This window comes from Formica exsecta, unplaced genomic scaffold, assembly GCF_003651465.1.
Source record: "Formica exsecta isolate Colony F162 unplaced genomic scaffold, ASM365146v1 scaffold1417, whole genome shotgun sequence".
Classification (NCBI taxonomy): Eukaryota; Metazoa; Arthropoda; class Insecta; order Hymenoptera; family Formicidae; genus Formica; species Formica exsecta.
Window position 1 is genome coordinate 162,933 of NW_021848746.1, and position 27,099 is coordinate 190,031.

Genomic DNA, 27,099 nt, shown 5'->3' on the forward strand with positions numbered 1-27,099 from the left:
CACTCTTTCTTTCAGCAAAAAGCTAAATTCTGGATGCTAAAAATTTTATATTTACGATATATTTAGCTTTTTTACATATATAAAATTGTATAAACGATTTTTTGAATAATTTTGTGTATTCTTCTTAAAAAATATGAATCTCAAACTTTTTACTTATATTTTGTATATGTATTAACTAATACCTTAAAAAAAACTGATGAAAAATTGGTCAAAACTGATTCTAATAATTCCAAGCCAAAAGTTCTGGTCATTTCAGTAATGCCTATCAGCCAGTACGGTTGATCAGCATTTACCAATTGCACTAGATCCTGAAACAAAATTTACATAATATAGTTGATATATACAAATAGATGATTATATTCTATAGCTTTACAGATACAATTACAAAAAAGTAATATGCATCATTATATTTTACACATAATTATATAAAAATTAAGATTAGAATGAAAATTACCTGAAACATTAAGTATGCATCTGCAGCGCAAGGGCCAAGACCTTTAGGCGCTTGATTCATTGGAATTTTCAGTTCTTCTAAATTAACTTCCTCAGAGTCTGGTTGATCAGAACTTTGCTCGTCCTCAGCAACTACTCTTTCAAATACCAAAGACACTAGCTGTCTTACAGTAGCGCCAGCTGTATTTATCGTTGTACAGTCTTTTGTAAAGTGTAACCGAAAACAAAGCACCAGGTTCTGGAAAAATACAGTCTCAAGTAAAATATTTAGAACATTTTGTTAAAAAAACTAAAAGCAAATATTCAGATATAGATAAATCCTCACTCTTGCAAGAGTATCTCCATGTACTACAGCATTACTCGTAAGTAATAGAGTTACAGTCTGCAAAACTTTAACTTCCTCTGTACCAGATTCCATTAGCAACCATAAGGTATCTGTAATGTATCGAGCACCTTTCTGATCTACTGCTTGCTGAGTTATTAGTCTCTGCATCATACCTAAGCAAAACTGGAAAAGAAAGACAAACATACTTAAATTGTAAAATTTTATTCTGATATATATAACATTTATAAAGATAAAATATAAATTATAATACCTTGATAATTTTTATATCCTTGCTCTCACAACCTTGAACTAAAGGATAAAGTATTTGATTTACAATATAATATATTGGTGTCCCTGGATTATTTGACGCTGTCCTCAATTTCGCAATTCCTTCCTCACATGACTATAATAAACACATAGCATAAAGATTTCTAAATTCAAGCAGTAATAAATTTCCTTTTGAACAAAAAGGATTGCTCATTCATTAAATAATTCTATACTAAACAAGAATAGAAACAACATAATATTGCTATTACAATTTATACTTATTGATGCAAATTTAACAAATACAGTTCTCTAAATTCAATGCAAACATCCTGTAGAAACTACATATAGTTTTTAAATCTAAATCATAGTTTATATAAGAAGACAAACTCTAAGAAAAACCAAAACCAAAACCAAAACTTTTATTTTCAGTATATAACTTGAGCTGATTTCACATCTCTGCATACCTCCTTGATCTGTGGATACTTCTTCTTGGTCTCCGAGGCGAGTACCTTAAGGTCCGACTGCAAAGTCTCCAGGAACTTGGAGATGTTTTCCGGGTTGCTGCTAATAGCAGAGCTCGCCATCGTTGACGCGTTACCGCTTTCTTAGAGTTCTAATTCGACACGACTTCTGAAACCAGGCGCATGACAGCTCGCTGTCAAACCGAGACGCTAAGCGTCAATCGGCCGATACTTGAATTGACTCTCTCCACGATGCCGATTGTCGGCGTACAGACGATTTCGATGATCCATCGAAATCGTCTTTCTTTCGGAGCCGTCGCGCCCGCGGATCACATTGAAGGGCGGGTCGCCGCGGATGCCCATAAATGGCACAAGATTGCTGTCGTTAAACGCGACGCCGACGTTATCTTGAAATCCAATAATTCACTCCAGTTCACGATTCGCGTACTTAATATTGTTGCACCCGAAGCGTAATTATTCGCGACGTCGTACAATCTGTATAACTACGGTAGACACTCGATTGCAATACGATAGATACACGATTTGATAGACACGTATGCAACGGCGCTGTCAGCACGAAGAAAGCTGCGTTTGCATGAATTTGACGCGCGTAATCATATAATATAAATTTGAAAAGAGAATCGAAAAGGATGTATAAAATGTTAATAAATATAGAAAATGTAATATAATATAATATATTGTAATATAATGTAATATAATGTAATATAATGTACTATAATATAACGTGTACTAGAATGATGTAAGTAATGTATATATGTATATATATATATATATATATTTTATATATATACAAAATATGAATATAATGTAATGGCATGTGGTACGAAAAAGCAGTTCTTTTCCCGTTATATATATTTTAAACTTAAAACAATTTTTATCTATATTTATATAAAACATATAACATTGAGGAGAGAGATAATAAAATATTTTAATTTAAAAATTCGTCAACGAGTTCGAAAATAATCATAATTAGTATTTTACTTTTTAATAATTAAAATTTCGACTTTTGAGAACACATATATAATATATATATATATATATAATAGTAGAGTAGTATGTGTAAATCATTGCGACCATAACCTCAAATTGAATGAAATATAAACCAGAATAGAATATTGCAGCAGAGTGTATAATAAAAGTTTATTGTCGGAAATTATCATGTCACTCGCGCGAAGAGGACAGGTTTGCCTTTCTTTGATATTATGTATAATAATCTCACAATTTTTATGTACATACCTCTTATAACATGCGAATATTTACCTCAAGTTAATTGCTTCCTGTTTATGTTCATAGCATAATTTTGCACGAATAATTTACGTTTATGATGTTAACGCGGTTTATTTTCAGCATTGGGGAACATTCGCCCGTATTTGGCATATATATGATGCAACATGGCAAGACCCATATAAAAGTGCAAGGTTAATAAAGCACTATCTTATGGGAATGCATAAACCAATTTATCATCCATTGAGTAAGTACTATATATACTACATTAACTCTCCCTTCTTTCATTTTTATTATCTATTCTAAAATACTTGTCATATATAAAAAATTATTCTATCAATCTCTCCTTAGAATTTTACATTCTTATGAAGAATAAAATAATTATTACACAGAAATTTACGCTATAAGGAGAGAAACTAAATATTCTTTTAATTTGCCCAAGTATCAATCATCTTAAATATAAAAATCTTACGATTATCACCGATAAAAAATAAAAAAACATATAAACTAAGATTTATAATGGTTTAAAATTATGCCATAAATTGAACTCTTTTAATGTTAAAGAAAGTATAAGATGAGAGTGGCATAAATGAAAAAAGTCAAATATAATCTTATGTTAACTGTTAATGTTTACTTAATAATTTTTATATAGATGATTGTGGCGATCATGTAGTAGTAATAAACAGCAAGGAGATTGCTTTACGCGGCGATGAGTGGCGAAAACGTGTATATTTCCATCATACAACATATCATGGAGGTGCTACTTGGACTCTCGCATGGGAATTACATAACAAGGATCCAACTCTGGTAATTGATTTTTTGCAATTACAAAATGTGAATGCTTAATATAAAATTTTGTTGAGTGTTTCATATTATATAATTCTGTATATATAATTTAAACAGATTGTACAAAAGGCTGTATATAGAGAATTGCCAAAAAACTTGCAACGGAAACATACCATGCAAAGGCTGCATATATTCCCAGACAATAAGATACCCAAGGATATATTCAAAAATATTAGCAATCAACTTAAACAGCTAAGAACCGTCCCAGTTCGACTAGATCATATTCCACAGGAAGAAATAGATAATATCCCACAACTTTTAAAATACCCCAAAAATTACATTCTTAAATAAGTTTAATGTAAATATTATATAATGTAAATGTATTCAGAAAATAATAATACACATTTTAATAATAATAAAGAGTCTGATTATTTTATGGTTTTATAAGTAAATGGGGGAAATATTTGTTCTAATTTTTTATATAGGCTAGATTAGATATATATAGCTATTCTAGTTTCAATTCAATTCTAATTCATAAAAATGTGGATAAAATCATGAATATGGAAACAAAACATACATATACACACACACATATATATATATGTTTAATATCACATTTGTGTGAATTGCTTTAACACACATGTTTACATTCAGACACCTTCCATTAAAATTTTTCCCATTTCTCCGTGATTCTACCTGATTCATCATCATCATCATTCACAATTACAGAGTAAGTATGCAATGTATCCCACTTACTTCTTCGATTTTCGTGCGACTCTTCCGAATTCAATTCTCTCGACGATTCCGTATCTACAATACGTTGCCGTGACAAGTTTCTTCCATACAGTTTAGACTCTTCTATATCAAAAGCGTGAAAATTGCGCAAGATAGGCATATCGCAGAACTGACATTGCGGTTCCTCATACATTTCTTTCAAGCACGGATGGAAGATTCGCGTGCATATCGAGCAGACATAATAATCCAACAACGTTACTTGCAACAATGTTGTGGTGCACCTGGGTAACTTATGACCCCGCGGACATGACTTGACGTTCCAGAGCTCATCTATCACTTCGCCGCATAGATTGCACTTCTCCATTTGATTGGGACACGATGCAGTCGCATTCATCGTGTCTCGAGCGCGCCGATACGCGATATCCTCCTTCTCCTCATCTCCGTCTGCGAGATATACTTCCAGATATCTTCTGAGTAAGCTTACGGCAAGTGTCTGATTTTTCGACATAGTGTTCTTCTTCGTCGAATTATCGAGATATGCGCAAGCGGAATATAAAAAGATTAATGGTAACGCTTGCGTCATTTTGCATTCTTGTATGTGATCCATGTTAGGTATTGGCTTTTTCGTCGTGCACACATTGATCATTACTGTCATCCACATTGATAGTTGCAAATTGTAGAGCGATAACGATTCAAGGTTCTCTGTAATGGGACACAATACCATACTCGGATCCTCTGCTTTAGAGGCTTTGAGTCTGAGCACTTCCATACAATCCCAAATGCTTATGAGATTTGCACTATTATTAATAATAGACAATGGATCACATATTGCGCCTTTTAAAGTGAATATACGCATTATACTTGGCTCCCTCATCACTAAATGATCATACATTGCTTTTGGACTGGTTATATTAATAAACATTACTCTATTCGGCGAGTGAGCAAGTCCTAAAGACTGTACAGATGGCTGCAATAAATGATTTTTTATATCATTGATGATTAAATTGTTTGACTGTACATCAATGATGAAAAATTGACTATCCTGTGTGGTGATCAAAAATTGCTGAGCTGTAATAGGGATTATACCTGAAACAATATATGCTTTATATGCTTTAAAATCAAATTAATAAACATTTATATCAAACTATACACAAATCACAACATTTATAAAATTTTATTGTAAGCTATAATTTTCAGAAATATTTGCATACCAGAAATATTAAATCCTTGTACTTGCAAATGTTGCATACTCTTCAATGTTCCTGCCAAGTTTATATGTAACAATAAGAGAAAAGTGCCCTTGGCAGCAAGAATTTTCACACTTGACTCATCTTGAGAAACTATGTGTAAATAATTAATTGGTATACGATTCGGAGCGACATATTTTTCTATTAACGCTATTTGTAGGCCATTATCACAGGTCAGTTTTACACCACATATTCGGCCATCAAAATATCCAACGACCAGCAGATGTTCATCCATGTCCACAGTGATCCAGCATAATGTATTTATTTTTACAGCAGTGTTCAAATCTATTTTACCAATGAGTACAGGCAGCAAGCTTTCTGTAAAGTTTGAAATTCTAGGAATCTTCCAAATCAATATATCGCCACTACGATAAGCCACAGAAAAATATGCAAAGGAAGCTTCTTCTGTTTTGAACAGTTCACTCCATGTCATAGCGCAAGCTTGCAACTGCCTCATACTTTCAGTTATCAGTGCATATTTATTATTTGATTTTTTACATTTATTAAGATTAGATATAATTTTATCCTCTACATTATTTAGCCGAAGAGATGAAATGTCACATATAGAATACCATTCATTGAAAACTTTGTGCAACAATTCAACTGCACCAGCTGCAGTTAATATTGCTAATACGCACTGGCTAGGAGAGATTAAATTTTTTGGTGACCATGTTGTATTTACTATTCTGTAGGCCATATCATTTATACCATCTAACATTGGAGTAATTGTTTCCTCCATGAGAACCGAGTAAATATCTTCACGTTCCAAATTATTCCATATTAATGAGTCTATCTTATCCACAAATGCATATGCTGGCAAATTTTCAGAAGGATAGATGAAGGAACGAGCAAACTTGATTGTCGAGTTAGGAGACATGGGTGAAGGCTCCAGCTCCTGCAAAAGAAGATTATTATTATAGTATTAATCTCTTGCGATCATAATTCGCGACATTCAAGCCAATTTGACGAGTATATTACGGTTAAAATTATGATTAATTAGTCTCGATTCTTTCCTAATCTGATCAAGTTCTACGCTTTCATATAAATATTCATTTAAAAAAACATTCAACGATGTAATAGATATGTATTAAATTCAAAAATTGCACGTATTACAGAAGCTATTTATTGCTCATCTCTTTTCCTTTCAGTATATATAACAACGGAAATAACAGCGTAATGTAACTTACGAATACATGAACGCCTCCGTCTGTAATTATCGAGATCTGATTGTCGGGTGACCATTGTATCGCGAATAGGCTTGTTACCAACGGAGAGATATTGATATTGCAAAGCTCTTCCGTTTCCATTTCTCATTGTCGATTTCTTCTTTCAAAACAATGCGACATTTCAGATCTCAGTTTTCAATAGCGTGGACTAATCACGTGTTATGTTCTTATGTTACGCACGACCTGCGCACATTTCTGCGCACAAGGTTAAGCGGGGAGCACACACTTTTGCATAAGCGCATAATCACAAGCATAAGGAAATTGATTGGTCCATTTCCTTATGCATAACGAAATTGACCAATCAATTTCCTTATGTTTATGATTATGCGCTTATGCAAAAGTGTGTGCTCTCCGCTTTACGCGGAACAAGAGCGGACCAATCGTAAGCGTAGCGAAAACTGCAGAACGCTCGCAATTGGTCATGCTCTCGTTCCGCATTACGCTAATCCGCGTTTCCGCGCTCCATGTAATGGCAACCTCATTGTCAGTCCATTTTATGGGTGCGTTCCGTTTCACGCATTGAGCTCATAGATCGCCTGGAAATCTATAATATATGTAAAGCCCGAATCACACTAGCGGCTCGCGGCTGCGATTGCGATTGCCTCAGCCAATCAGGAAGCATCAATTGCAAATATGATTAGAGCGTAGCAAATCACAATCACAAACGCAATCGCAATCGCAGCCGCGAGCCGCTAGTGTGATTCGGGCTTTACATATATTATAGATTTCCAGGCGATCTATGAGCTCAATGCGTGAAACGGAACGCACCCATAAAATGGACTGACAATGAGGTTGCCATTACATGGAGCGCGGAAACGCGGATTAGCGTAATGCGGAACGAGAGCATGACCAATTGCGAGCGTTCTGCAGTTTTCGCTACGCTTACGATTGGTCCGCTCTTGTTCCGCGTAAAGCGGAGAGCACACACTTTTGCATAAGCGCATAATCATAAACATAAGGAAATTGATTGGTCAATTTCGTTATGCATAAGGAAATGGACCAATCAATTTCCTTATGCTTGTGATTATGCGCTTATGCAAAAGTGTGTGCTCCCCGCTTTATAATCTGCGCTCTGCGCGAATGCGCAGGGCCGCGTTCGAGAACATCACCCGTGTGCACACAAGTGATGTTTTCGAACGCGGCCCAGCAGAATAAAATGAATATTTCAAATAAATGAAAGATATATATACGTTCTTTCGATTTGATACGAATATGATTTGAGAGATCGGAAAAAAATTACAAATTCTTAAAATTTATTTCTTATCTTGAAGATAAAAAAAGAAGACACTTATTTTGATATTAAATAAGCATATGAGAAAAAATATAAGTTTAAAAGATAAAATTGTTTCTCCTTTTTAAATTACTGTTCTCTTTTTTATATAAACTCTCTTTTACTATATATTCTTATATCTTCTATAACAAATCCTTATTTAGATATCTTCTACAGATTCTTTGAATCTTCATGTGGGTTGGTTTTTTTTTTTTTTTTTTTTTTTTTAAATAAACGAAATCTGAAATAAAACAGATATAAAATCACGATTTAAAGAAAGAAAAATTCAATGATGCAAATGTAAATAGCATATATCGCACACAATAGATTTCGTGAAACTGTGATCACATCTTGAAACACAAAATGTAAAACATAATACGATTATTAATTATAATACATTTTAAATTTATTATTTGTACTATCAGTAAAACAAAATAAAATACAATGAATCGGGGAATCATTAATTCGCTAACAAATAAATAATTCCAATATCATATGGATGCCTATTACGCGAATTTAATTATTGCGCACTAAGTGTCGAATTTATGCTGCAAAGTCGAGCGTGTATTTTTGAAAAATACAGTTTTATAATTTTAGGATAAATTCTAGTACTATTAGTATCTCTGCATATGTGATAGATTTACTTGACATTTCGTATTAATGTTAAATGAGACAGGTACCATATACAAATGGCAGCAATAATATCGAAATTATATATATTTTATTTTATTTGGACTATAACTTTGTCACGATATTGCAACGTCCATCGTGCGTTGACACTATCCGATATCTCGCTATCTCGCTACTATTACTTTACCAACGCTGCAGATCTAACGACAGGTACGCAAAATAAATTACATAACACTAGTAGTGTATATTTATTAAATAAGAGCGATGCGATAATACAACGCGTCTAATTATAATATTTATGGCAGCATAAATATGCGCAATCCTGGATTCATATTCGTTCGTTTGCTCGTCGTGAACAGCTAGAAAAGCTAGTCCGAGACTTGATATATGATTGATACCAACCACTTGCGAACGATGAAAAATTTGATCGTACGACTATTAGTGCCTACATTTACTTACAACTCGTAACAATAACATAAGGCGGAAGAAACGCTTTTGCCTTACGCTTGTCTCAAATTGATATTTAGTACGATCTTAGAAAAAGAAGACGCAGCCACACTTCGTATGTTAAATGCGACATTAAATTGATGCGAAAGTATAAGCGTAACAATAAGTGCGAAAACGTCTACAGCTATCACGATACAAGTTTAATGGATAATGTGATCATTGAATATTGTTACGTGAAAATTAAAAACCGATTGGACTAATATCGCTTATTGTTAGCATTATTAACAATTAAGTGGATTTCTATTCTCTATTTATATTATAAACAAAATAATCTGGTAGATTAATTTTTACCACAAAGAAATCAAGAAATCCCCAAAAAATTGTTTTTAAAGAGAGAGAAGTTTCGCATAAAAATAATTTAGAATAACAATCTCTCTCTTTCTCATATCTAATTAATCCACTTAATAACTTACTCATAATAAAGTCAATTTTAGTACTGTTTAATGAGGATGCAACTTGATCCGCAAATTCCATTTGATCCCACAATGAATCCGATGATTCAACCAGAATGTCGCGAGCATTCGCAAATTTCCTACAATGCGGAGATTATACGATAATCGCTATGATGACAAATAAATAATTTATGTACAAAGCCAGCGAAGCTTTTTGTCAAATGGGTATGAGGGGATCGAGGGCAGTGTCGAGTGTGTTTGTTTGATTGCTGGCTCTCTGCTTCGCGTTGAGTCGCGTCTTGAATGAAAGAGAGAATAGATCTCGACGATCTATCGCGACTGTGCACGTTGTTTTATAGTAACCGTTATCATGGTATCCTATAAAAAGTGAGTAGATTAAGAGGAATTACGAAGAACTTATTCTGTGAGAAATTATATTTTATATAATCTTCAAAATTAATTCAATTTAAAAAATGTTTTACCGTCCGTAAAATGTCCGTTTTTAACGTGATAGTATTGTGCTTTGTTTTTCTATAAATATTTAAAAAAATAATCTTTTAATATTTTTTCCAATTTTTTAAAATTTGCTTCCTCCATTTCAAAGATTAAGAGTTTTATTGTTTTACAGAATAAATTCCTTTTTTAATTTCTTATAATTCACCTACTCTCTCTTTATGAGATGTAATAAACGGCTACATTATCGTACTAGGTGAGCTTTTGTTGCCAATCAAAATGAAAATTATAGGGGTGTTAGCTCAACTGGTGGTTGGCCCATCTTCGTTCGCAGAGTCGCGACATCATCCTCTATCTGGATCAGTAATTTGTATTTCTGCAAGGATAATTAAATGATAAGTCTCTTATAATAATCTTTTTTCTATAATATACTTATCATCTTATTATGATGTATTATTGTATTTTAAATGTTTTATTATTATTGTTATCTCTTATTGACTTACTGTCCTATTATCGCCTGGCGTAGTCATCCACGCATAGACCATGTATCCGGGTATACAAAGCATGGAGGATAGCGCTGTAAACCAACCTAATACATGCGACCACCAGGGATATTCATAGTCTAGATACTTTATGGGTGTCCACTGAATCAGATTGAAGACAAACACGCCCTAATTTCAACATCGAATATATTAGATATTTTTATAAACTAATTTAAAATAGTTACAAACTAATATTCCATTCAAAGTAAAATTCACTAAGCATTCAATGAAAAGTAAAACTTTGTTAAGTATTTGCAATCATACATGCGCGAAAAAATCTATAATTCAAAAATTCTTGCTATTATAACAAAAAAATTATTTCAAGATTCAGCCAAACAAATTTATGAAAAAATGCAGAACACATTCCATGTAATCTTCTTTTTATCGATGTTAAGTGAGATTTTCTTTTATCATTGTACTATCAATTATTTTAAGAAAAAGAAATTAACAAAAATAGCTAATGTCTAAAATTAAACTAAAATTAAAAAAGCACAACAAAATAATAATAAATCTTATACTTACAACGCAAATCATCGGCGTAGTTATCGTCCAACAGAATTTCCACCACATAAGGGGATAGTATCCGATCATATCACGCAAGGCATCATAGAATCGATTCACTCCAAACGCCCAGCTGATTGATATGCACTCAAAGAAGATAAGGAAAAGCAGGCAGAAGCCAGAGACAGCGTACGAATCGAGGATTTGGAAGACGTACATGCCACCTTGAGAGATGCACGACAATCCGACGAGATAGGACAAGGCGCACACGAAGGCAATAAAAATTTCCTTGCGACGACGTAACAGCAAAGGCCACTCGTCCACCTAAAAGATAATTAACTGACTAATTGAAATAATATCTTTTTGCGATCAAAGGAATCTTTCTTGAAGTAATACATAGTCGAATCATATATTTCAAACACAAATCGCAAGTAACAATCAGAAAAACAATAGAAGACTACTGATTTTTTCTAGTTTAAAAATAGAAGTTTCCAAACTTTGAAAAACTTTGAAAAAAAGTTATGTTAGGACTAGAGAATATAAACAAACAATTAAAATAGTGGAACTGCCACGCTCTTTAAAACAATACCATAGCCGTGACGAAGCCCTCCATCGTGCAAAATTGGGAATCAAGTCCGATGAGCAGCAACATGAAGAAGAACAAGCATGACCAGACTGGTGCGCCCGGCAGTTGCAGAACCGCCGATGGATAAGCGAGAAAAGCTAGACCCGGCCCGGAAGCGGCCACTTCAGCGACCGGTTTCTGTTGTTCGTGTGCCATAAAGCCTACCACTGAGAATATCACAAAACCCGCAAACATGCTGGTGGACGAGTTGACCGAACAGACGATCAGCGCGTCTTTGTAAACATTGTTGGTAAATTTATTGTAACTACCAAGGGCTACCAGAGTGCCGAGCCCAAGACCATACGAGAAGAAGATCTGCGTCACTGCGTCGATCCATACCTACGAATTTCATTATTATGTATTTCCACAAGTATATACGTGGAATATTCTTAAAACGTTTCTGTAATGCTTTAGTTCTAAGATAATAATATTCCGTGGATACATACTCTCCAAGAATATTTCTTTTTTTATTTTTTAGAAAATATCTCTATTTTATTATCCATCTCCACATCACATTATCCATAAATGATTTAAAAAATCCAGATTTAAAAAATTATTATTAAAATAATAAAAAAGTGCATTGAAATTAACACAAATATATATTATGAAATTAGAAATCTTAGTTATATATTGTTGGAATATAGAATCATTTTCGTATAAACATTAGAGTTAACAATTACAGTTAACTGACATTCATGGGATTATTTCAAAGCCAACAAACTTAAAAAGTCAGCAAATAAAAAAAATAACTTACCTCGGATTCCCGAAGTTTAGACAAGTTTGGACTGATATAAAATCGAATGCCTTCCATGGCGCCGGGTAGCGTAATGCCACGAATCAGAAGAACAGTGAGCAACACATATGGAAATAGAGAAGTAAAGTAGACGACTTTGCCGGTCCACTTAACGCCCTTCCAGATACAAAAGTAGCAGATTATCCATACTAACAATAATGTACCCGCCAATTCCCATCGAATATTGCCCATGTATTCGATACCCTCGCTGATTTGCAACGCTCGACGTCTGAAAGGTAGAGATAGTTGTATTTATGTAAGCTCGGCAATAGAAAAGCGCAAATTACGCGCGTCACGTACTCAGGAGAAAATGAAAAATTGTATTTATACTGACTCCCAGAACTCTTTCACAGGATCCGTAAGCTCCGCCACCGTCATGTTAATGTGATTGACCGTGCACATTTTGACGACGCTACCATTCCGGGTTGAGATCTCGGACCAGCAAAACAGCGAACTTCTATCGTAGGGATTCACGCAGTTCTTGGTGTTCCAGTAGTTGTTACAGGTGCCCCAAGGTAACTCTATGTATGTTATGTAACGCTTAATAAAGTTCTTTTATCCCTATATTTCGTCATCATTATTAAATGAAGGATCTTTGATTTAAGATATATCAAAGAAAATTTTTTGCGATCGCAAAAATTTACAATGCAGATAAACTTGTCAGTGTACTCACCACTGCGCATCGACATGAAAAAGTAGAAAATCGCCCAAGCCAGGATAACAATGTAGTAGACATTCATCCAGCAGGACATTACCGCGGCGGCGTAACCGATACCCTTGAAGAGCGGCGCTATTTTGAAGACTCCGAGGCCGCCTATTGTGAGCATCTGTCCGAGAGCCAGTTCCATGAAGAACATGGGTATACCGGCGAGGAACAGTGTCAAGAAGTAGGGGATTAAAAAAGCACCGCCGCCATTTTTGTAGCAGAGATATGGAAATCGCCATACATTGCCAAGACCGATTGCCAGACCAACCTTGAAGAAATGACAAACGTCAAAGTACGAGCAAACACAACACAAGTCACGTTTATTTAACTTAATGTCAATGGTAAAGAAATAATTTTATTTCTCTATGAGGATTATAAATTTTTTTGGCATATTATCTCTTTTAATTTGATAGGTATTTTGTTTATGGTATCACTATCGATGGTGTTTGGCGTAATGAGTAATATACTTGACGACGTAACAAAATGCATTACCACACTGAGAATAAAATCCAGCTTGGTGCTCCATGATCCACGATCCGGAAGAGGTTTGCTTTTACTGGTCGTTGAGCATGTCAGGTTTAATGCTGTTCTACCATTGTCGGGATTTTCTGGATCAGTTACCTCAGGATCGCGCGATGCTTCTGTCATGTTGGAAAGCGCCCAATGGTAATCTAAATGTTCTCTGTTTGTGCACTCACTCCAGCTGATTGTCGATCAGTATCGTCTCAAATGCGAAAATGATAATGAGACATAACACAATACCTGTAGCAAAACGAATTGTACAGTTTACTCAACTCCACGATATAGCTTGAAGCGAAGTTTAAATACTTAAGAAACTGCAACAAGCGTTGCAGTTGTTGCAGCAAGAAATTTGAAAAATCTATTTTAAATCCTTAAATATAGACAAGAGCAAAAAAGATTTTTTTTTACTTTAAAATTATAAAACGAAAGTTTTTAGAATTGATATCAAATCAATTTGCTGGAACACGCTAAATAATTGTGATTCATAAAATATTAAATATTATATCAGTTTTCAAATTCCACATCAAAGTTCTCTCATCTTCTCTGTTTTAAAACGTTTCAGTTCTCATTCTTCTCAAGCTACGGATGTTCCTCTGATTTTTATTGTCTGGAAAATCTGCGGAAAACGATTAGATATTTGGGTCGAAGATAAATGCTTCTGGGGGTGTCGAAAGAAGTGAAAAGCCGGCTGATCATTGTGAGCATTAAAGCAGACTGCCGAGAGAACAGCCAGCTAAGAATATGCGTTCTTCTATTGGATAATTAGGCTGTATCCGCATTGTGTCTCAATAGTCGGATGTTAAAGAGTCCCGTCTCTGATACGTCAAGATGCTGAAATTAAATCTATGATCGCGCGAAAATTATCAGTTAATAGCTGGTCAAATATACATATTATGATCAATTATAATACATATGTAAATTGACATTTATGGTAAAGTTGCGTATCAACAAAAGATAAATAAAGCTATATAACAGTAATAAAACAAATAAAGCAATAATTATATTTAGCTATTTAGCAAATTTAATTATTTTGATCAATTGCAAAACAAATTAAAATCATATGTATAATGTAAATTCATAAAAGTTTACCTCTTTTTTTTCTAAAAACTATATATTTATATAATTTATATAATAAATCTATATTTATCTCTTTTTTCAAAATTGTTTTTATATTATATCTTTGTATGTGTATGTGAAATTATTCTGCAGTAAAAACTCTCTCTCAGGGAAGAATAATATTATAACAATTATTATTGCCGGTTCTCAATTAAAACTGTTCTAAAGAACTGAGAAATGTATTATACACTAATTAATTTTATATGTGTTTGTAAAAAAGTATTTAATTTTGTATTAATAAGCTATTAATTGGCACTAAAAAGGCGTATTTTTTAAATTGTTTTCAGCAACCTAGTTTAGCAAACGCTTTTCACGAAACGACAGCAAATCGCTTAATCGATATTTGATTTAATTTCAATCTATATATATCGAACTTGCATTAAGCGAGGATATCGCGAGATCAACGGAGACTTGCGGAGGAGAATCTGCAAGAAGAGCAGCAAGGTATTCTCCGAGGTACGTAGAAGAAGAAGGGTGAGCAGTGGCCATTGGTGCGGCCCGTTAAATGCGAATGTCCGGCAGGGGTCCCATATAATAAATATCGCGATGGTGCGTGTTTCCTTGCTCTTCCCTTCCCACCCTTCGCCTCCCATCTCGGCTCCCTCTTCCTCTTCCACGCTCATAAAAAACAGCTATATTCTAATTAACCGAGGATGTGTCGTTCCGCGTATCGTTGCGATCGACGTACCAGGATTTTCACGCCATCGTTCTCGCGTCGTGAAAATCCTGCCTTGGCGAAAAACTAACATAAGATACTATTTTTAAATATTCCGACACATCTTCCGATATTACGTACTTCCGCATAAATTTTATTGCATACGTTTTTCCGAAGATAGAATTGAGGGACATGGTTGGTAAGCCAATTACGAGCACGTGGCACCAGTCTGTTGGACTTGACAGTTTGAAGTATCTTAAAGCACGTGCTTCTCTCTCTCTCTCTCTCTCTCTCTCTCTCTCTCTCTCTCTTCAGAATGCTCATACTCGGCAATCAAATTGCATAAGCCATGTGATACCAGAATGCCAAATTTAATATCTTAATTTAAATTAAAGATAATAATTTTTAGGTAACATGTATGCTTAAGGAGCGTTAATTCTATACGTAAGTTAGTACATAATCAATTTATCTTAATATGTTTCATTAACTTAACCCGTTTCAATTATATTGAGGAACAACTGGTTATTATTATTCTTCATACTACTTTGTTAAATTTGATTTTTATAAGGGCTTCTTCAAGAATTACGTAAAAATTAATAATTGCAAATAATATATTGCAAAGAAAACTAATTGCTATGAATTGTTTTATTTATTATATGCGACAAATATACCGCTATTTTTACTCAAAATCAAACTCAACTTTAAGCCTTTCTTCAGCTACTAATTTCCAAAAAATCTACAAACCTTATTAACTTCGATGATAGAACCTCATGTGGAAGTCATCGGCTTTTTCGAGATAACCATGAGCAAACTGATGCAAGACAGTTTGGCGTCACTTTGTCGTCGATGAGAGGAATAAGTCTGATTCGTTTTTATACACTGCACTTCTCCTGAGCACTCTTGATAGACGTGCGGGACGTAGTTTCGCGCTCGCCGCTGGAGTAGCTGTATCGTATCGTCTCCGATCTCGTGATCCAATAACAAAGATCTTCAGCGATCGATGGATCCTCAGCTGACCAACGTTCTCCGCGGCGAGCGCTCCGATCTCCGATGTCGATCTCTGCAAAGTCCCAACTATCCGTAGGATCACCAGATCTCGAGAGATGATTCGCGGCGATGAGGTTGCGATCACTGGTGATCGTCTACCGCGGATATACTGTGACTGAAGAAGCACAACGCGCGTGTACCAAGGGACAGAGAGAGAGAGAGAGAGAAAGAGAGAAAAAGAGAAAGAGATGAGCAACTCCCTGTGTTGCGTGCGCGAGTGTTGTCCGCGGGATACTGTGCGTAATCGGTCTGCGATCGGTCCAGTCTTCCGTACGCGTCGCGCCAGCCGGCAGTGACTGAGATCATCATGCAGGAAGAAAATCCAGGAGGGGGATTCCCCCTTTTTCTTTTCCATCGCCCGCGATTTGCGCCACCCGCACCGCCCTTATGCCCTCCGTCATCCCCGTCGCGACGGAACGTAATCTGGTGGTTAGGTGAGATCTAATGAGCGAGGAAGAGAAAGAGCAGTAGTGAGAAAGAGCGAAAGAGAGACAGAAGATGACGGTGGAGAAGAAAGGGGGTCATACACCAAGATCGCAACAGTATATCATCATCAAGTTGACATCTATGCCCTCCCTCTATCTCTCCAACCACCCCACCCCCTCTCTCACTCTCTCTCTCTCTCTCTCTCTCTCTCTCTCTCTCTTCCTTCTATATGTTCGCAATTGCATTTTTTTTTCTTCCTCTCCTAGTTTCGTTTCTCTGCTCCTGCAAAACCTAACACCTTAATTTCTTTGTAAATAGCAACCCCAATTTACCTCATCTTGTATGAATTTTTCTGGGTGCGTGCCCGCGCCCTTTTCTTCACGGGCTTTAACCGTATAGGAACGATACATGATTTAACGCTTTCGAGATTCAGGATTGATCCATATGGATTCAAAATGGTTGTTATAACAGCCCAGAAGTAAGATTTTTTGTAAGACTACATTCTCTTCCCAAATTTAATCACATGTAGATTTTTCAATATTGCAAAAATCTGAAACAATAATGATTATATTTTTCTCTAAAAAATAATTTGTTATTATTTTGAATAAAAATAAAATGTTAACTAATAATAATATTTCTAAAAAATTTTCTCACACACACACACACACACACACACACACACACAATCATAATATAATATATAATTCAGATTAGAATTGACTACTTTTTCGACACGAAAATGGAAAAAATTTCAAAAAATATGTTTCAGTATTTTTCATACATTTTGCGTTTATTATAATGATGGACCGGAATATTTAAGGACATATCGTAATCAATGAAAGGAATACCGGAATGCTTATGAACTATTAACTTGAATAAATGCTATCAACGTGAAAACAAAATGCCGCGCATTTATTATGTAATTACGACGCAAATTTTTTCCATTAAACATCGCATTACTAATCTCTCGTCAAATTGATATGCCACATATATAAATTATTGCATATAGTAATTAAAGATTAAAAATCTTCGAATTATTTCATTATTATTCTCTCATTATCTGATTCCCGTCATTAACGTTATTGCGGCGCCGGTGCCGTCTTATAGGATTTATTGATAAAGATTAAAAGGATTTATAAGCAAGTATAAAAATTGATTAAGATGAAAATTAATGCAAAAATTTTGGCGAACGAAAAAAAACGACGGAAGTGCATTTCGGCAACAAATTGCCGCACGTTTTTCCCGCCGTAGGCGATTTCCGAACGTTTCCGATGAAACGAAATGGCAATAAAGTAGGTGAGCAAGACTAGGAAGCTGGTATATCCGGAGGGTTCACGTGACACCGATCCGTCCCCGCATCCGTTCTAGGTACAGTCCGTCGTATAGGTCATGAGGAGAAGCCCGGATTGATAACGCAAATCCATAAAACGCTTTGCGCTGCGAGCAAACTTTTTCAGCTCGCGATATCGATTTTGAATCGATATCGAGGAAGTCATAATCGTCCCATGACCAATTCATCTAATCCGCTCAATCGATTCTATCCGTAAAACTATCTACTTTATCAAAATTATCTACTAACGCTCGTCTAAAATTTCCCAATGTAATAATTGAATAAATGTTGTTTCCGATCGATTTTTCATGCTGTTACGGATGCGCCAGCGTATGCCTCGAATCGTGATATTTCGCAAATAACAATATGTTTTGTGTGTCGCGCGACGTGATTGCTTGATGACATTAGGCACCCGAAGAGGGGAGCATCCCAAATGACAAGAGGATGTGCGGAAAGTGGCGCGGGAACCACGCCGCTTACCATCTTGCTGCTTGGAATTTTCACGGGGATGGACGCGCACGCTTCGCAACAATTTTTGAAATTCGCGATTTGAAATATTTATATCGTACCGTAACAATTTCGAAAAACGTATCATATATAGAAAAAAAATGCAAATTGAAATAATTTTACATGAATTTATTCTGAAAATTTGGCTTTCTTTAGTTTTGAGACTATTAGGTATACAATTCATCTTTTGTGCTTGAAATTTTCACTTCATTTTGTTATAATGTTCTTTTGCGTTTTGTAACGACAATGACATTTAAAGAATACTAGACTTGTGAAAAAAGCGAATACAAGAAGCGGTAAAGCATCGATGAAGATTTTTCAATTATTTAATATTAAAGTATTGAGCTTTAACAGCGCTCGGATACGTAACATTGATATACATCGCATCGATGAATCGCTTTAATCGACTAACAGTAACCATTTATTGATGATGTTTCGTGCATCAAACTGTGTATTTGTAATAAATAAGTAATACTCTCAATTTTATTGCCTATATGAGATAGGATTCGTGTTTATAACTATATACTAATTGAAGTTTGATCGATATATGTTTTTGCCATACACACGCATATATTTCCATTGATTTCTGCTAAACGTTTTTTGCATAGCAGAAAATATATAGCACGTCTATTTTCACGTTTTTTCCGTATACATTTGTAAATATTATGTGCCTGTGTGACAAATATATTTAATCTACAGATTTATATATTATTTACTCACACATGACTCTGAATACCTAACATAACGCGATTTCATCCGATAAAAGATGACAGTTCTCTAAAAATATGATAGCAGATGACTTAGAAACCGACAGTTATTTTTATCTATGGTTTTTCTTTCCAATAACCATTGTGGTTTAATATATGAATATAATACTTACAATTAGATATATAAAATATTTCAATAATAAATAAAATGTGATTTGATGGCATACAACAGAGATGAAACATTTATTCAAGATGGCGGCTCTATGTGAGTGCAGTAAACAAAAATAAATACTACACAAACGTCGGTTCTGCAGATAACAGTAGACGATAGTCCGCTGTTGTTGACACGCTCCATTCGCAATCTACAGATGGCGCTAGTTGTGAATTACAAATTGTAAGGTTATATATATAAGGGCCAATTTCACCAAGTCCGGTTAGATTAACCGGGCTCCGTAAAGTTAGCCGGACCACTTTAACTTTTTGATAATTAAAATTATCTAATCGTTTGGTGGTCAATCGTTTTTTAAAATTAAATAATTAAAATATTGGTGTAAAGTTAGCCGGACAGGAAGACGCGCGCGCGCGCGCGCACACACACACACACACACACACGGTGGGGGTGCAAGGGGGGCCTTCGGCCCCTCCTCCCGCACCCTCCCCGCCGGTAGGCTGGGTGGACCTCACTTTACAACTTACAAAGTACATGCTACATTGTAAAGCGAGGTCCACCCAGCCTACAGCGCGCGCGCGTGCTTCCTGTCTGTGCATTCACTTTGGTAAATTTTAAACTTTTTTTGTTGATAACTTTTTAATAAGCAACGAGCGACAATTAAATTAGAAGAAAATGTTACTCAGAATTATGCCCTTGACAACATATATCAAAATTATTGGGGCTGGGTCCCCTTTTCGCTTTTACTTTTTGGATAAATTATAGACTACCAAACGTTGTAAATAAAGGATTTGTAACTACCTAACGATTCTGCATCGAATAAGCCTTGATTTAATCAATTAGACTAAAAATTAAAAATGTCCGGCTAACTTTACACCAATATTTTAATTATTTAATTTAAAAAAAAAAACGATTGATCACCAGACGTTTTAACTAGGCTACCAATCATCACCAAACGACCACCAAACGATTAGATAATTTTAATTATCAAAAAGTTAAAGTGGTCCGGCTAACTTTATGCAGCTGATTTTTAAGCGTCATGTGACTGTATCACTTCGAGTTGCGCGAGGTTTATTTAGGAGTGTTAATGAGAAAACGTGCTCGGAGACGCTAAGAATCGTTCAATTTTTGTACGATAGTGAGACTACAAGCAACAAAGCATCAAGTACCGTAAACCGTAAGGTTATATATAAGAAGGTTAAGTCATGAGCCCCGATTACCCATAATGCAATGCAAAGAATCAATGTGTGAGCCAATAACAGTCTACCTTATTTAGCATCTCTTTTCAATAGCGACTGCTCACATTGATTCTTTGCATTGCATTATGGGTAATCGGGGCTCATGACTTAACCTTCTTATATATAACCTTACGGTTTACGGTACTTGATGCTTTGTTGCTTGTAGTCTCACTATCGTACAAAAATTGAACGATTCTTAGCGTCTCCGAGCACGTTTTCTCATTAACACTCCTAAATAAACCTCGCGCAACTCGAAGTGATACAGTCACATGACGCTTAAAATGCTCGATGATGTCAACATGAACTATTATCGCCACGCGATAAATCCGTGAGGTTATGAAATTACCGCGAGATATACTCGCTACCAAAATAGCCGCAAATCCGTTAGAATGGTTGTAAACAAGATTTTGTATTTGACTTTGCTAATAATACTAATAAATCTTTATGCAGCCGCTAACGACGACACTGTCACCAATGCCACTGTTAAATGTCAATCTGGCAAGCCGTTGCGCAAACAGGTGTCAGCGGAACCCTTGAACGGCATGTGTCTACGAGATGTCGTGAGGTATCTATCAAAGAGACTGCGATCCATCGTCGACGAGGAACTCGGCGTATCCTCGTTCCAAGATACGATTAATAAGATGGAATTCACTAACATCTCCAGCAATCTGGACGCGAGACTTAATGCATTAGTTGATAAATTTAACAATAAACTAAGAACACACATTGATGTCCTCAAGCAGGGCTACAACGCCATATACTCCATCCTGTCGAAAGGGATTCATACTGTTTATTCTAGTCAAACGGTTGATTTGGATATAATGCAGATGAACAGAGTTTCGGATATATGTTCTCAGATTATAACAGGTATTTCATATTGAATGACATAATCATTCATGTTTTATCTAGATTTATACAATATATTATCGATTTTAATTGATTACAGAATTTGCAACAAAGTTAAGAAGTCAAGAATGGAAAAACTTGCGTGTACTACCAATAAGCCAACCGAGTACGATATGTGGACCACCAATGTTGGGTCACATTATTGGATCACTTTTATTATCTCAATACTGTCCTGAGAAAAATGTCATTCTGCTTTTGGAGCATGGCATGTTTATGTCTGAATCTGATCTTGCTTTGGCCCAAATAGCAGCCAGAACTATTATAGATATGCTCTCTGAAACAGATAATATTACTGTTGTTGGCCTTGCTAATACTGCTCCTTCATTTTGTAAAGATGGCTTGTTGAAAGCAACAGATATCAATAAGTTTCAACTAGCTCGGTATATTGATAGTTTAATTAGAACAGGTAATCAGAAGTGAGTCTTTTTAAATATATAGATTGTATATATGCGATTATATTGATTTAATACCCTTTAATTCTTTTTTTTTTTTTTAGATTCAAATCAGACAACAAAAGTTGATTTTAGAAAATTAACACAGAATTTAAGGCACGAAGTGATTATTATACATTTGACTAACAAATTAAAAGATACATCAAATGTGCAAAGAGTGTTTGAAATAATTTCAGAAAAACTTATGACTTATCTCAGAACTATACTTATTCTTTCAGGTATAAGTTCTCTCTTTATACTCACTTTATTTTAATTATATATGTGAAAGGTTTTTCTATATCACAGTTTATTTTCAGATCAACCACACATCAATGTTAAACAACTTGTAAACAATGATGTTATTGTTCTTCCAACGCAAAATATTCTTGGATATGAAATAGGAAAACTATTTTCTTGTTTGCAATGTCCTGATTATCATAAAAAAGATTTTTATATATTAGACCCATATTTTGATCTATATAGCAAAACAATGATATTATCTATTGGACAGATTACAAGTATTGCACTACTATCCTTAGATGTAAAATTATGTGATTTCCTTGATGATATAACGTATTTTAATACTGGTCCAAACATATACGTTATATTCTTTGACAATAAAGGTGTGGTTTGGATGCATAAAAATTTTCCCAGGATTGAGACGATAATTGAGCAACCACTTAAAGTGCATCTGCAAGACATTGAAAATATAGATAATTGGGCAGTAATGAAAATGATAAATGAGCTTCAAGGAGTCATAGACGTAAAAACAAAATTGGGTGAGCAGGTAAAGAAAAGCATTTATATACAAATTTTAAATTTAAATACAGGAGTAAGATACAGAAAATTATTCTTTGATTCATGACACAGAAACGGTACCGATGGAAACATTTAATTTATAACGACATGATAATATGCTTGGTATCCATGACTGAAGAGGGAATATTGCCTGTTGCAAGAACTGTGCCTTTACTGCCTACAAACATATTACATCATCGCCTCGATCTTATGCTTCAAACTGTCATTAATAAAGATACACTTTGCACTTATAGAAACAGGATTGTAACTTTATGTAAGAAGATAAATAATTTTCATTTCAGTTGCCAATTATTTACAAAATCTTAATAGATATTTAAAAATTTATATATTTTACTTTTTTATTGTAGCAACAGGTGTAGTTTATTTATCACCATGGTGCTTTCAGTCTCCAATGGAGCAATTGGAATTATTAGAAACTGGTTCAGCTATGACTGTACAAAGTTATATGGCATACATAAAAGATTTAACAGGTCTTTTAGCTAACCCCGGTTTACATCCATCTGTAAAACCGGATGTAGCAATCTTAGCACAAGTCTTGGAACATTTCAAAAAGCAACATATTGAGAGTCCATTAAATAAATTTGTAATAAGAAGGTAATTGTACAAATAACTAGAATTTTATTGAATTATTATTAGCAACTTATTAATAACTTATAATAATATCTCGATATATTGGTTTATTTTGTCATTTTAGATATGTTGTGAGTACAGTTAGTGGTGTATTGGAGATATTTCCAGGAATGGTATTGGATTCTGGTTTTGATCCCAAGAGACGAATGTGGTATGGAAAAGCACTAGAGTATCCTGATAAGATAATTTTGACTCCACCTTACTTAGATGCGGGTGGATCAGGCTATGTAGTCACTCTAAGTCAAGTCGTTGAATATTCTATGAGCAATAGAAGTACAGATTATGTCATTGCTGTTTTATCTATGGATGTTACAATGAGTTACATCATGAGATTGCTATTAGAGATGTTTCCATTCTGTTACGATGCAACTGTAAAATGTTTCTTGATGGATGACAAAGGTTACTTGGTGTCGCATCCGACATTGTTGGAAGCAACAGGCAAGATTGAGCAACAGCATTTGACGCATAAGGAACTTTTAGTAGCTAATGACATATTGAATCACGGGCTGTTTGTAAAAAAAAAATCATGTGCAAATCGCTTGGAAGGCATCATGCAAAGATACTATCAGTTTAACATGTCGCTCGATGACGTGCTCACTAATATAGCACATGGCGAGCACTGTGTTAGATATCAAGTAGCTGCCGTACCAGGTACTAATGTATTCCTTGGTATCGTCAACGTGACGACTCAGTGCAATCTGCTTAGAGCTTTTTGTCCATGCAGTACAGTAAGTTCACATTATTTATTGTATTTTATTTTCGATTTAAAAATATTTAATTTCTTTTCTGTTAAATATTATAGATGGATCATTCATGTCTAAATTGCAAAAGTATGGAACAAACTGGTTGTGAATGTCCTTGCGAATGCTCCTTGTATTCTTCTAGTTGTACGCAACAAAGTACCAACAATTTAAATTCTTGTCCGCCGCTATATGAGCAAGGTTCGAGTTTACAGACCCCGTGGATACAACCGACGAATTTGAAATCGTGTCCGTCTATCGATTGCAAATCATACGCGACGGAGAGAGATTGCTTGGGTGTCGCGGATTGTCAATGGTGTCACGTCGATACCGATGGAGAAACACCTTTGCAACAACCGTTTTGCTCCGACATGTCCGTATGTTTCAAGGGAATCTTCGGATCTTTGATACCTTACAGCGATGGCACTTACAGTAAATTCGCTCTTTTTTCTTTTTTATCATATTTATTGATTTCTATTAGTCATTATATAATAAAGTTGTTTTTCCAGATTCACAATCAACGGATGAGATCGTGATAGGAGAGTGGCCATCGGTCGGTTTAGTGGCCGGTGGAATTCTTGCATTAGTCTTGATCCTAGGTATCGTTCTATTTTGCTATAGACTCCGATCGGTAAACTCGGGTGTGGAGCATCAATGCTTGCATCTCCATACCTCGCCCGACACATTGCGCATGACGCATCTCGAGGGCGATCTGGAGCCCACGGAATTGGATCAAACCAAAAGCAATTTGGATTGCCTTGTGAGAGATGGTATCGCACCTATATCACCGTACAGAGTTTCTACTAATTATAGAAGACCACCTGGTGGAGATAGCGATCATGGGTACAGCACGATGACGCCACACGATGATTCCGAACAGCAGACGTTCGCCTCTGAACCTCTGCTAATTGTCGACAATAACATCGAGCCGGATTTGAGGCAGTCCGGCATCGGAATGCCTTCTCCTACAACGTACTTGGCATCGCCACATCATGTTTTAGCACCTGTGACTGTCCATCGCGATATGGAAACAAACTATTGTTAGTGAAATTGGATTCATATATATATTGCCATTTATTTGAAAACATAAGCTAAACAAAACGTCCTCAAAATCTCGTAAGAAGCTATATCACTTTCTTGCAAATATGACCTCAGTAACGTATAGCAATTTATTTTATTTACAATTTTTGATATGGGAGATATAATATTGTTGTATTGCAGTTGCAATAGAACAGTATTTATTACTATCAAAGTGGCAGAGCACAGTTTTTATCATTATCAAAGTGACAGCACAGTTTTTATTATCAAAATGACAATAAGTACGAATTTTTGAATGACTGACGAGCTTAAAAACATATATAATTTTTATAAGCTATCTCTATCGATACTAAAGCCTTCTATGAAAGTGCTAATAATAGTTGATAGGTTGTACAAGTTTTATATATAAAACAATTTAGATGGCTAGTATATTATATAAGAAACTTAATTTAAAGTATAAATTTATAAGCAGATATATAAAGCAATAATGAATTATTTATATATAATTCTGATTACAGAGCAATTTAGAATTGTATAAAAGTATACTTTTATACATATAAGTAATATTACAGTTTTTCAAATAGAATACTTCTATATGACAAGGTATTTTAATATTATATTCAGATAGGTGCTATATATTCGTAATTATATATGCAAGTTAAGAAATTAAAACCTTACAAAATTGTTATTGTTGATAAATAATTGATACTAATTTGAAGTAATTTAGTACTAACAGTCACAATTTGGACAAAATGGTAAATCTTAAATCACTACCTGAAATATTGCCATTATACTGTTATTGAATCGCAAGACATAGTTAATTTTATAAAAATAAGATTAGAACAACTGAAAACATTTCTTTTTGAATTTATTTATTTTTTTTTTTTTCACATGGTATAACACTGACGAGACAGTTTACATATGTTATAGTACCCTGACTTATTTTTAGAATTATCAATTTTTTCTTTATATTTTAATCTATATAGTATACTTATTATCATGATTTAATAACGTAAAATTAAGTGCCAAAACGTGATAATACTTTGTATACTATGCAGAATAATTTTGGAAAGCTATATATATATATAGAATCTAATATTATTTCTATTGTGTTCTTATATGAGATTATTTAAGCATTTCTCTTGAAATGAAATCATAATTTTATCATTGCACAAATTAGCATTAAAAATAAAAAAAAAAAAAGAAACAAGAAAATCAAATTTTGAAAAGATATGTCAATGAATAAATTATAAGTTATTTTTATTAACACAAGGCTACCAAAACAGCGAAATTTTATAATCGTTGAACATTTTTTAAATGTATTTTTCTTTTCTTTTGCATAGAAATATTATTGAAATTAAACTACACAATCGCGACCAAAAAAAAATTACATTATATTATAGTAACTATAGTACAAGCCTTTACAAAAGTATTATTTAAAGTTTTACAATTAAAGTACTTTATTGACATAATACAATACACACCATCATTCATGATTTGTGCGATAATGTACGCACATTTTAACAGACTAACATGATCGTAATACAGACTTTCCATTTTTATGGTTTTTAGTTAAGAAGACAGAGCGGTAAAATATAAAAAAACATTTAAATGTAATTTATATATATGATAATTGCGCGTGATATACATATAT

General features: G+C 34.5%; 5 protein-coding genes across 7 annotated transcripts in view; 2 read left to right on the top strand and 3 right to left on the bottom strand.

Annotated features, from left to right (window-relative positions):
- The window catches only part of LOC115246250 (protein MON2 homolog), an 8,229-nt gene extending 6,140 nt beyond the window's left edge, over positions 1-2,089 (bottom strand). The window contains 6 exon segments of the mRNA XM_029824964.1: positions 8-36; positions 183-308; positions 455-691; positions 779-961; positions 1,050-1,181; positions 1,510-2,089. Coding sequence (XP_029680824.1) covers positions 8-36; positions 183-308; positions 455-691; positions 779-961; positions 1,050-1,181; positions 1,510-1,629 — 827 coding nt within the window. The 5' untranslated portion in view covers positions 1,630-2,089.
- A 458-nt stretch (positions 2,090-2,547) lies between these two features.
- On the top strand, positions 2,548-3,953 carry LOC115246247 (39S ribosomal protein L13, mitochondrial). The gene is made up of 4 exons (XM_029824961.1): positions 2,548-2,709; positions 2,875-2,998; positions 3,404-3,558; positions 3,655-3,953. The coding sequence occupies exons 1-4, from the start codon at positions 2,686-2,688 to the stop codon at positions 3,886-3,888; spliced, it is 537 nt and encodes a 178-aa protein (XP_029680821.1). The 5' UTR covers positions 2,548-2,685; the 3' UTR covers positions 3,889-3,953.
- Positions 3,943-6,949, bottom strand: LOC115246246. The gene is made up of 3 exons (XM_029824960.1): positions 6,707-6,949; positions 5,484-6,414; positions 3,943-5,358 (listed from the first exon to the last, which is right to left on the bottom strand). Exons 1-3 carry the CDS (start codon positions 6,824-6,826, stop codon positions 4,202-4,204), a joined length of 2,208 nt encoding a protein of 735 aa, XP_029680820.1. The 5' UTR covers positions 6,827-6,949; the 3' UTR covers positions 3,943-4,201.
- A 1,447-nt stretch (positions 6,950-8,396) lies between these two features.
- LOC115246244 (sodium- and chloride-dependent GABA transporter 1-like) lies at positions 8,397-16,797 on the bottom strand. Of its 3 annotated transcripts, none has more exons than XM_029824955.1 (9): positions 16,202-16,797; positions 13,657-13,926; positions 13,132-13,432; positions 12,793-12,979; positions 12,420-12,687; positions 11,630-12,004; positions 11,062-11,364; positions 10,501-10,668; positions 8,397-10,373 (listed from the first exon to the last, which is right to left on the bottom strand). In XM_029824955.1, exons 2-9 carry the CDS (start codon positions 13,810-13,812, stop codon positions 10,284-10,286), a joined length of 1,848 nt encoding a protein of 615 aa, XP_029680815.1. In that variant the 5' UTR covers positions 13,813-13,926; positions 16,202-16,797; the 3' UTR covers positions 8,397-10,283. The 3 variants fall into 3 exon arrangements, with proteins under 3 accessions (XP_029680815.1, XP_029680817.1, XP_029680818.1); XM_029824957.1 differs by lacking the exon at positions 16,202-16,797 and adding an exon at positions 15,623-15,692; XM_029824958.1 differs by lacking the exon at positions 16,202-16,797 and adding an exon at positions 15,599-15,620.
- A 4,209-nt stretch (positions 16,798-21,006) lies between these two features.
- LOC115246252 (VWFA and cache domain-containing protein 1) lies at positions 21,007-26,660 on the top strand. The gene is made up of 9 exons (XM_029824965.1): positions 21,007-21,748; positions 21,828-22,193; positions 22,284-22,457; positions 22,536-23,005; positions 23,089-23,290; positions 23,385-23,631; positions 23,732-24,395; positions 24,470-24,839; positions 24,917-26,660. The coding sequence occupies exons 1-9, from the start codon at positions 21,271-21,273 to the stop codon at positions 25,450-25,452; spliced, it is 3,507 nt and encodes a 1,168-aa protein (XP_029680825.1). The 5' UTR covers positions 21,007-21,270; the 3' UTR covers positions 25,453-26,660.
- Positions 26,661-27,099: the final 439 nt, after the last annotated feature.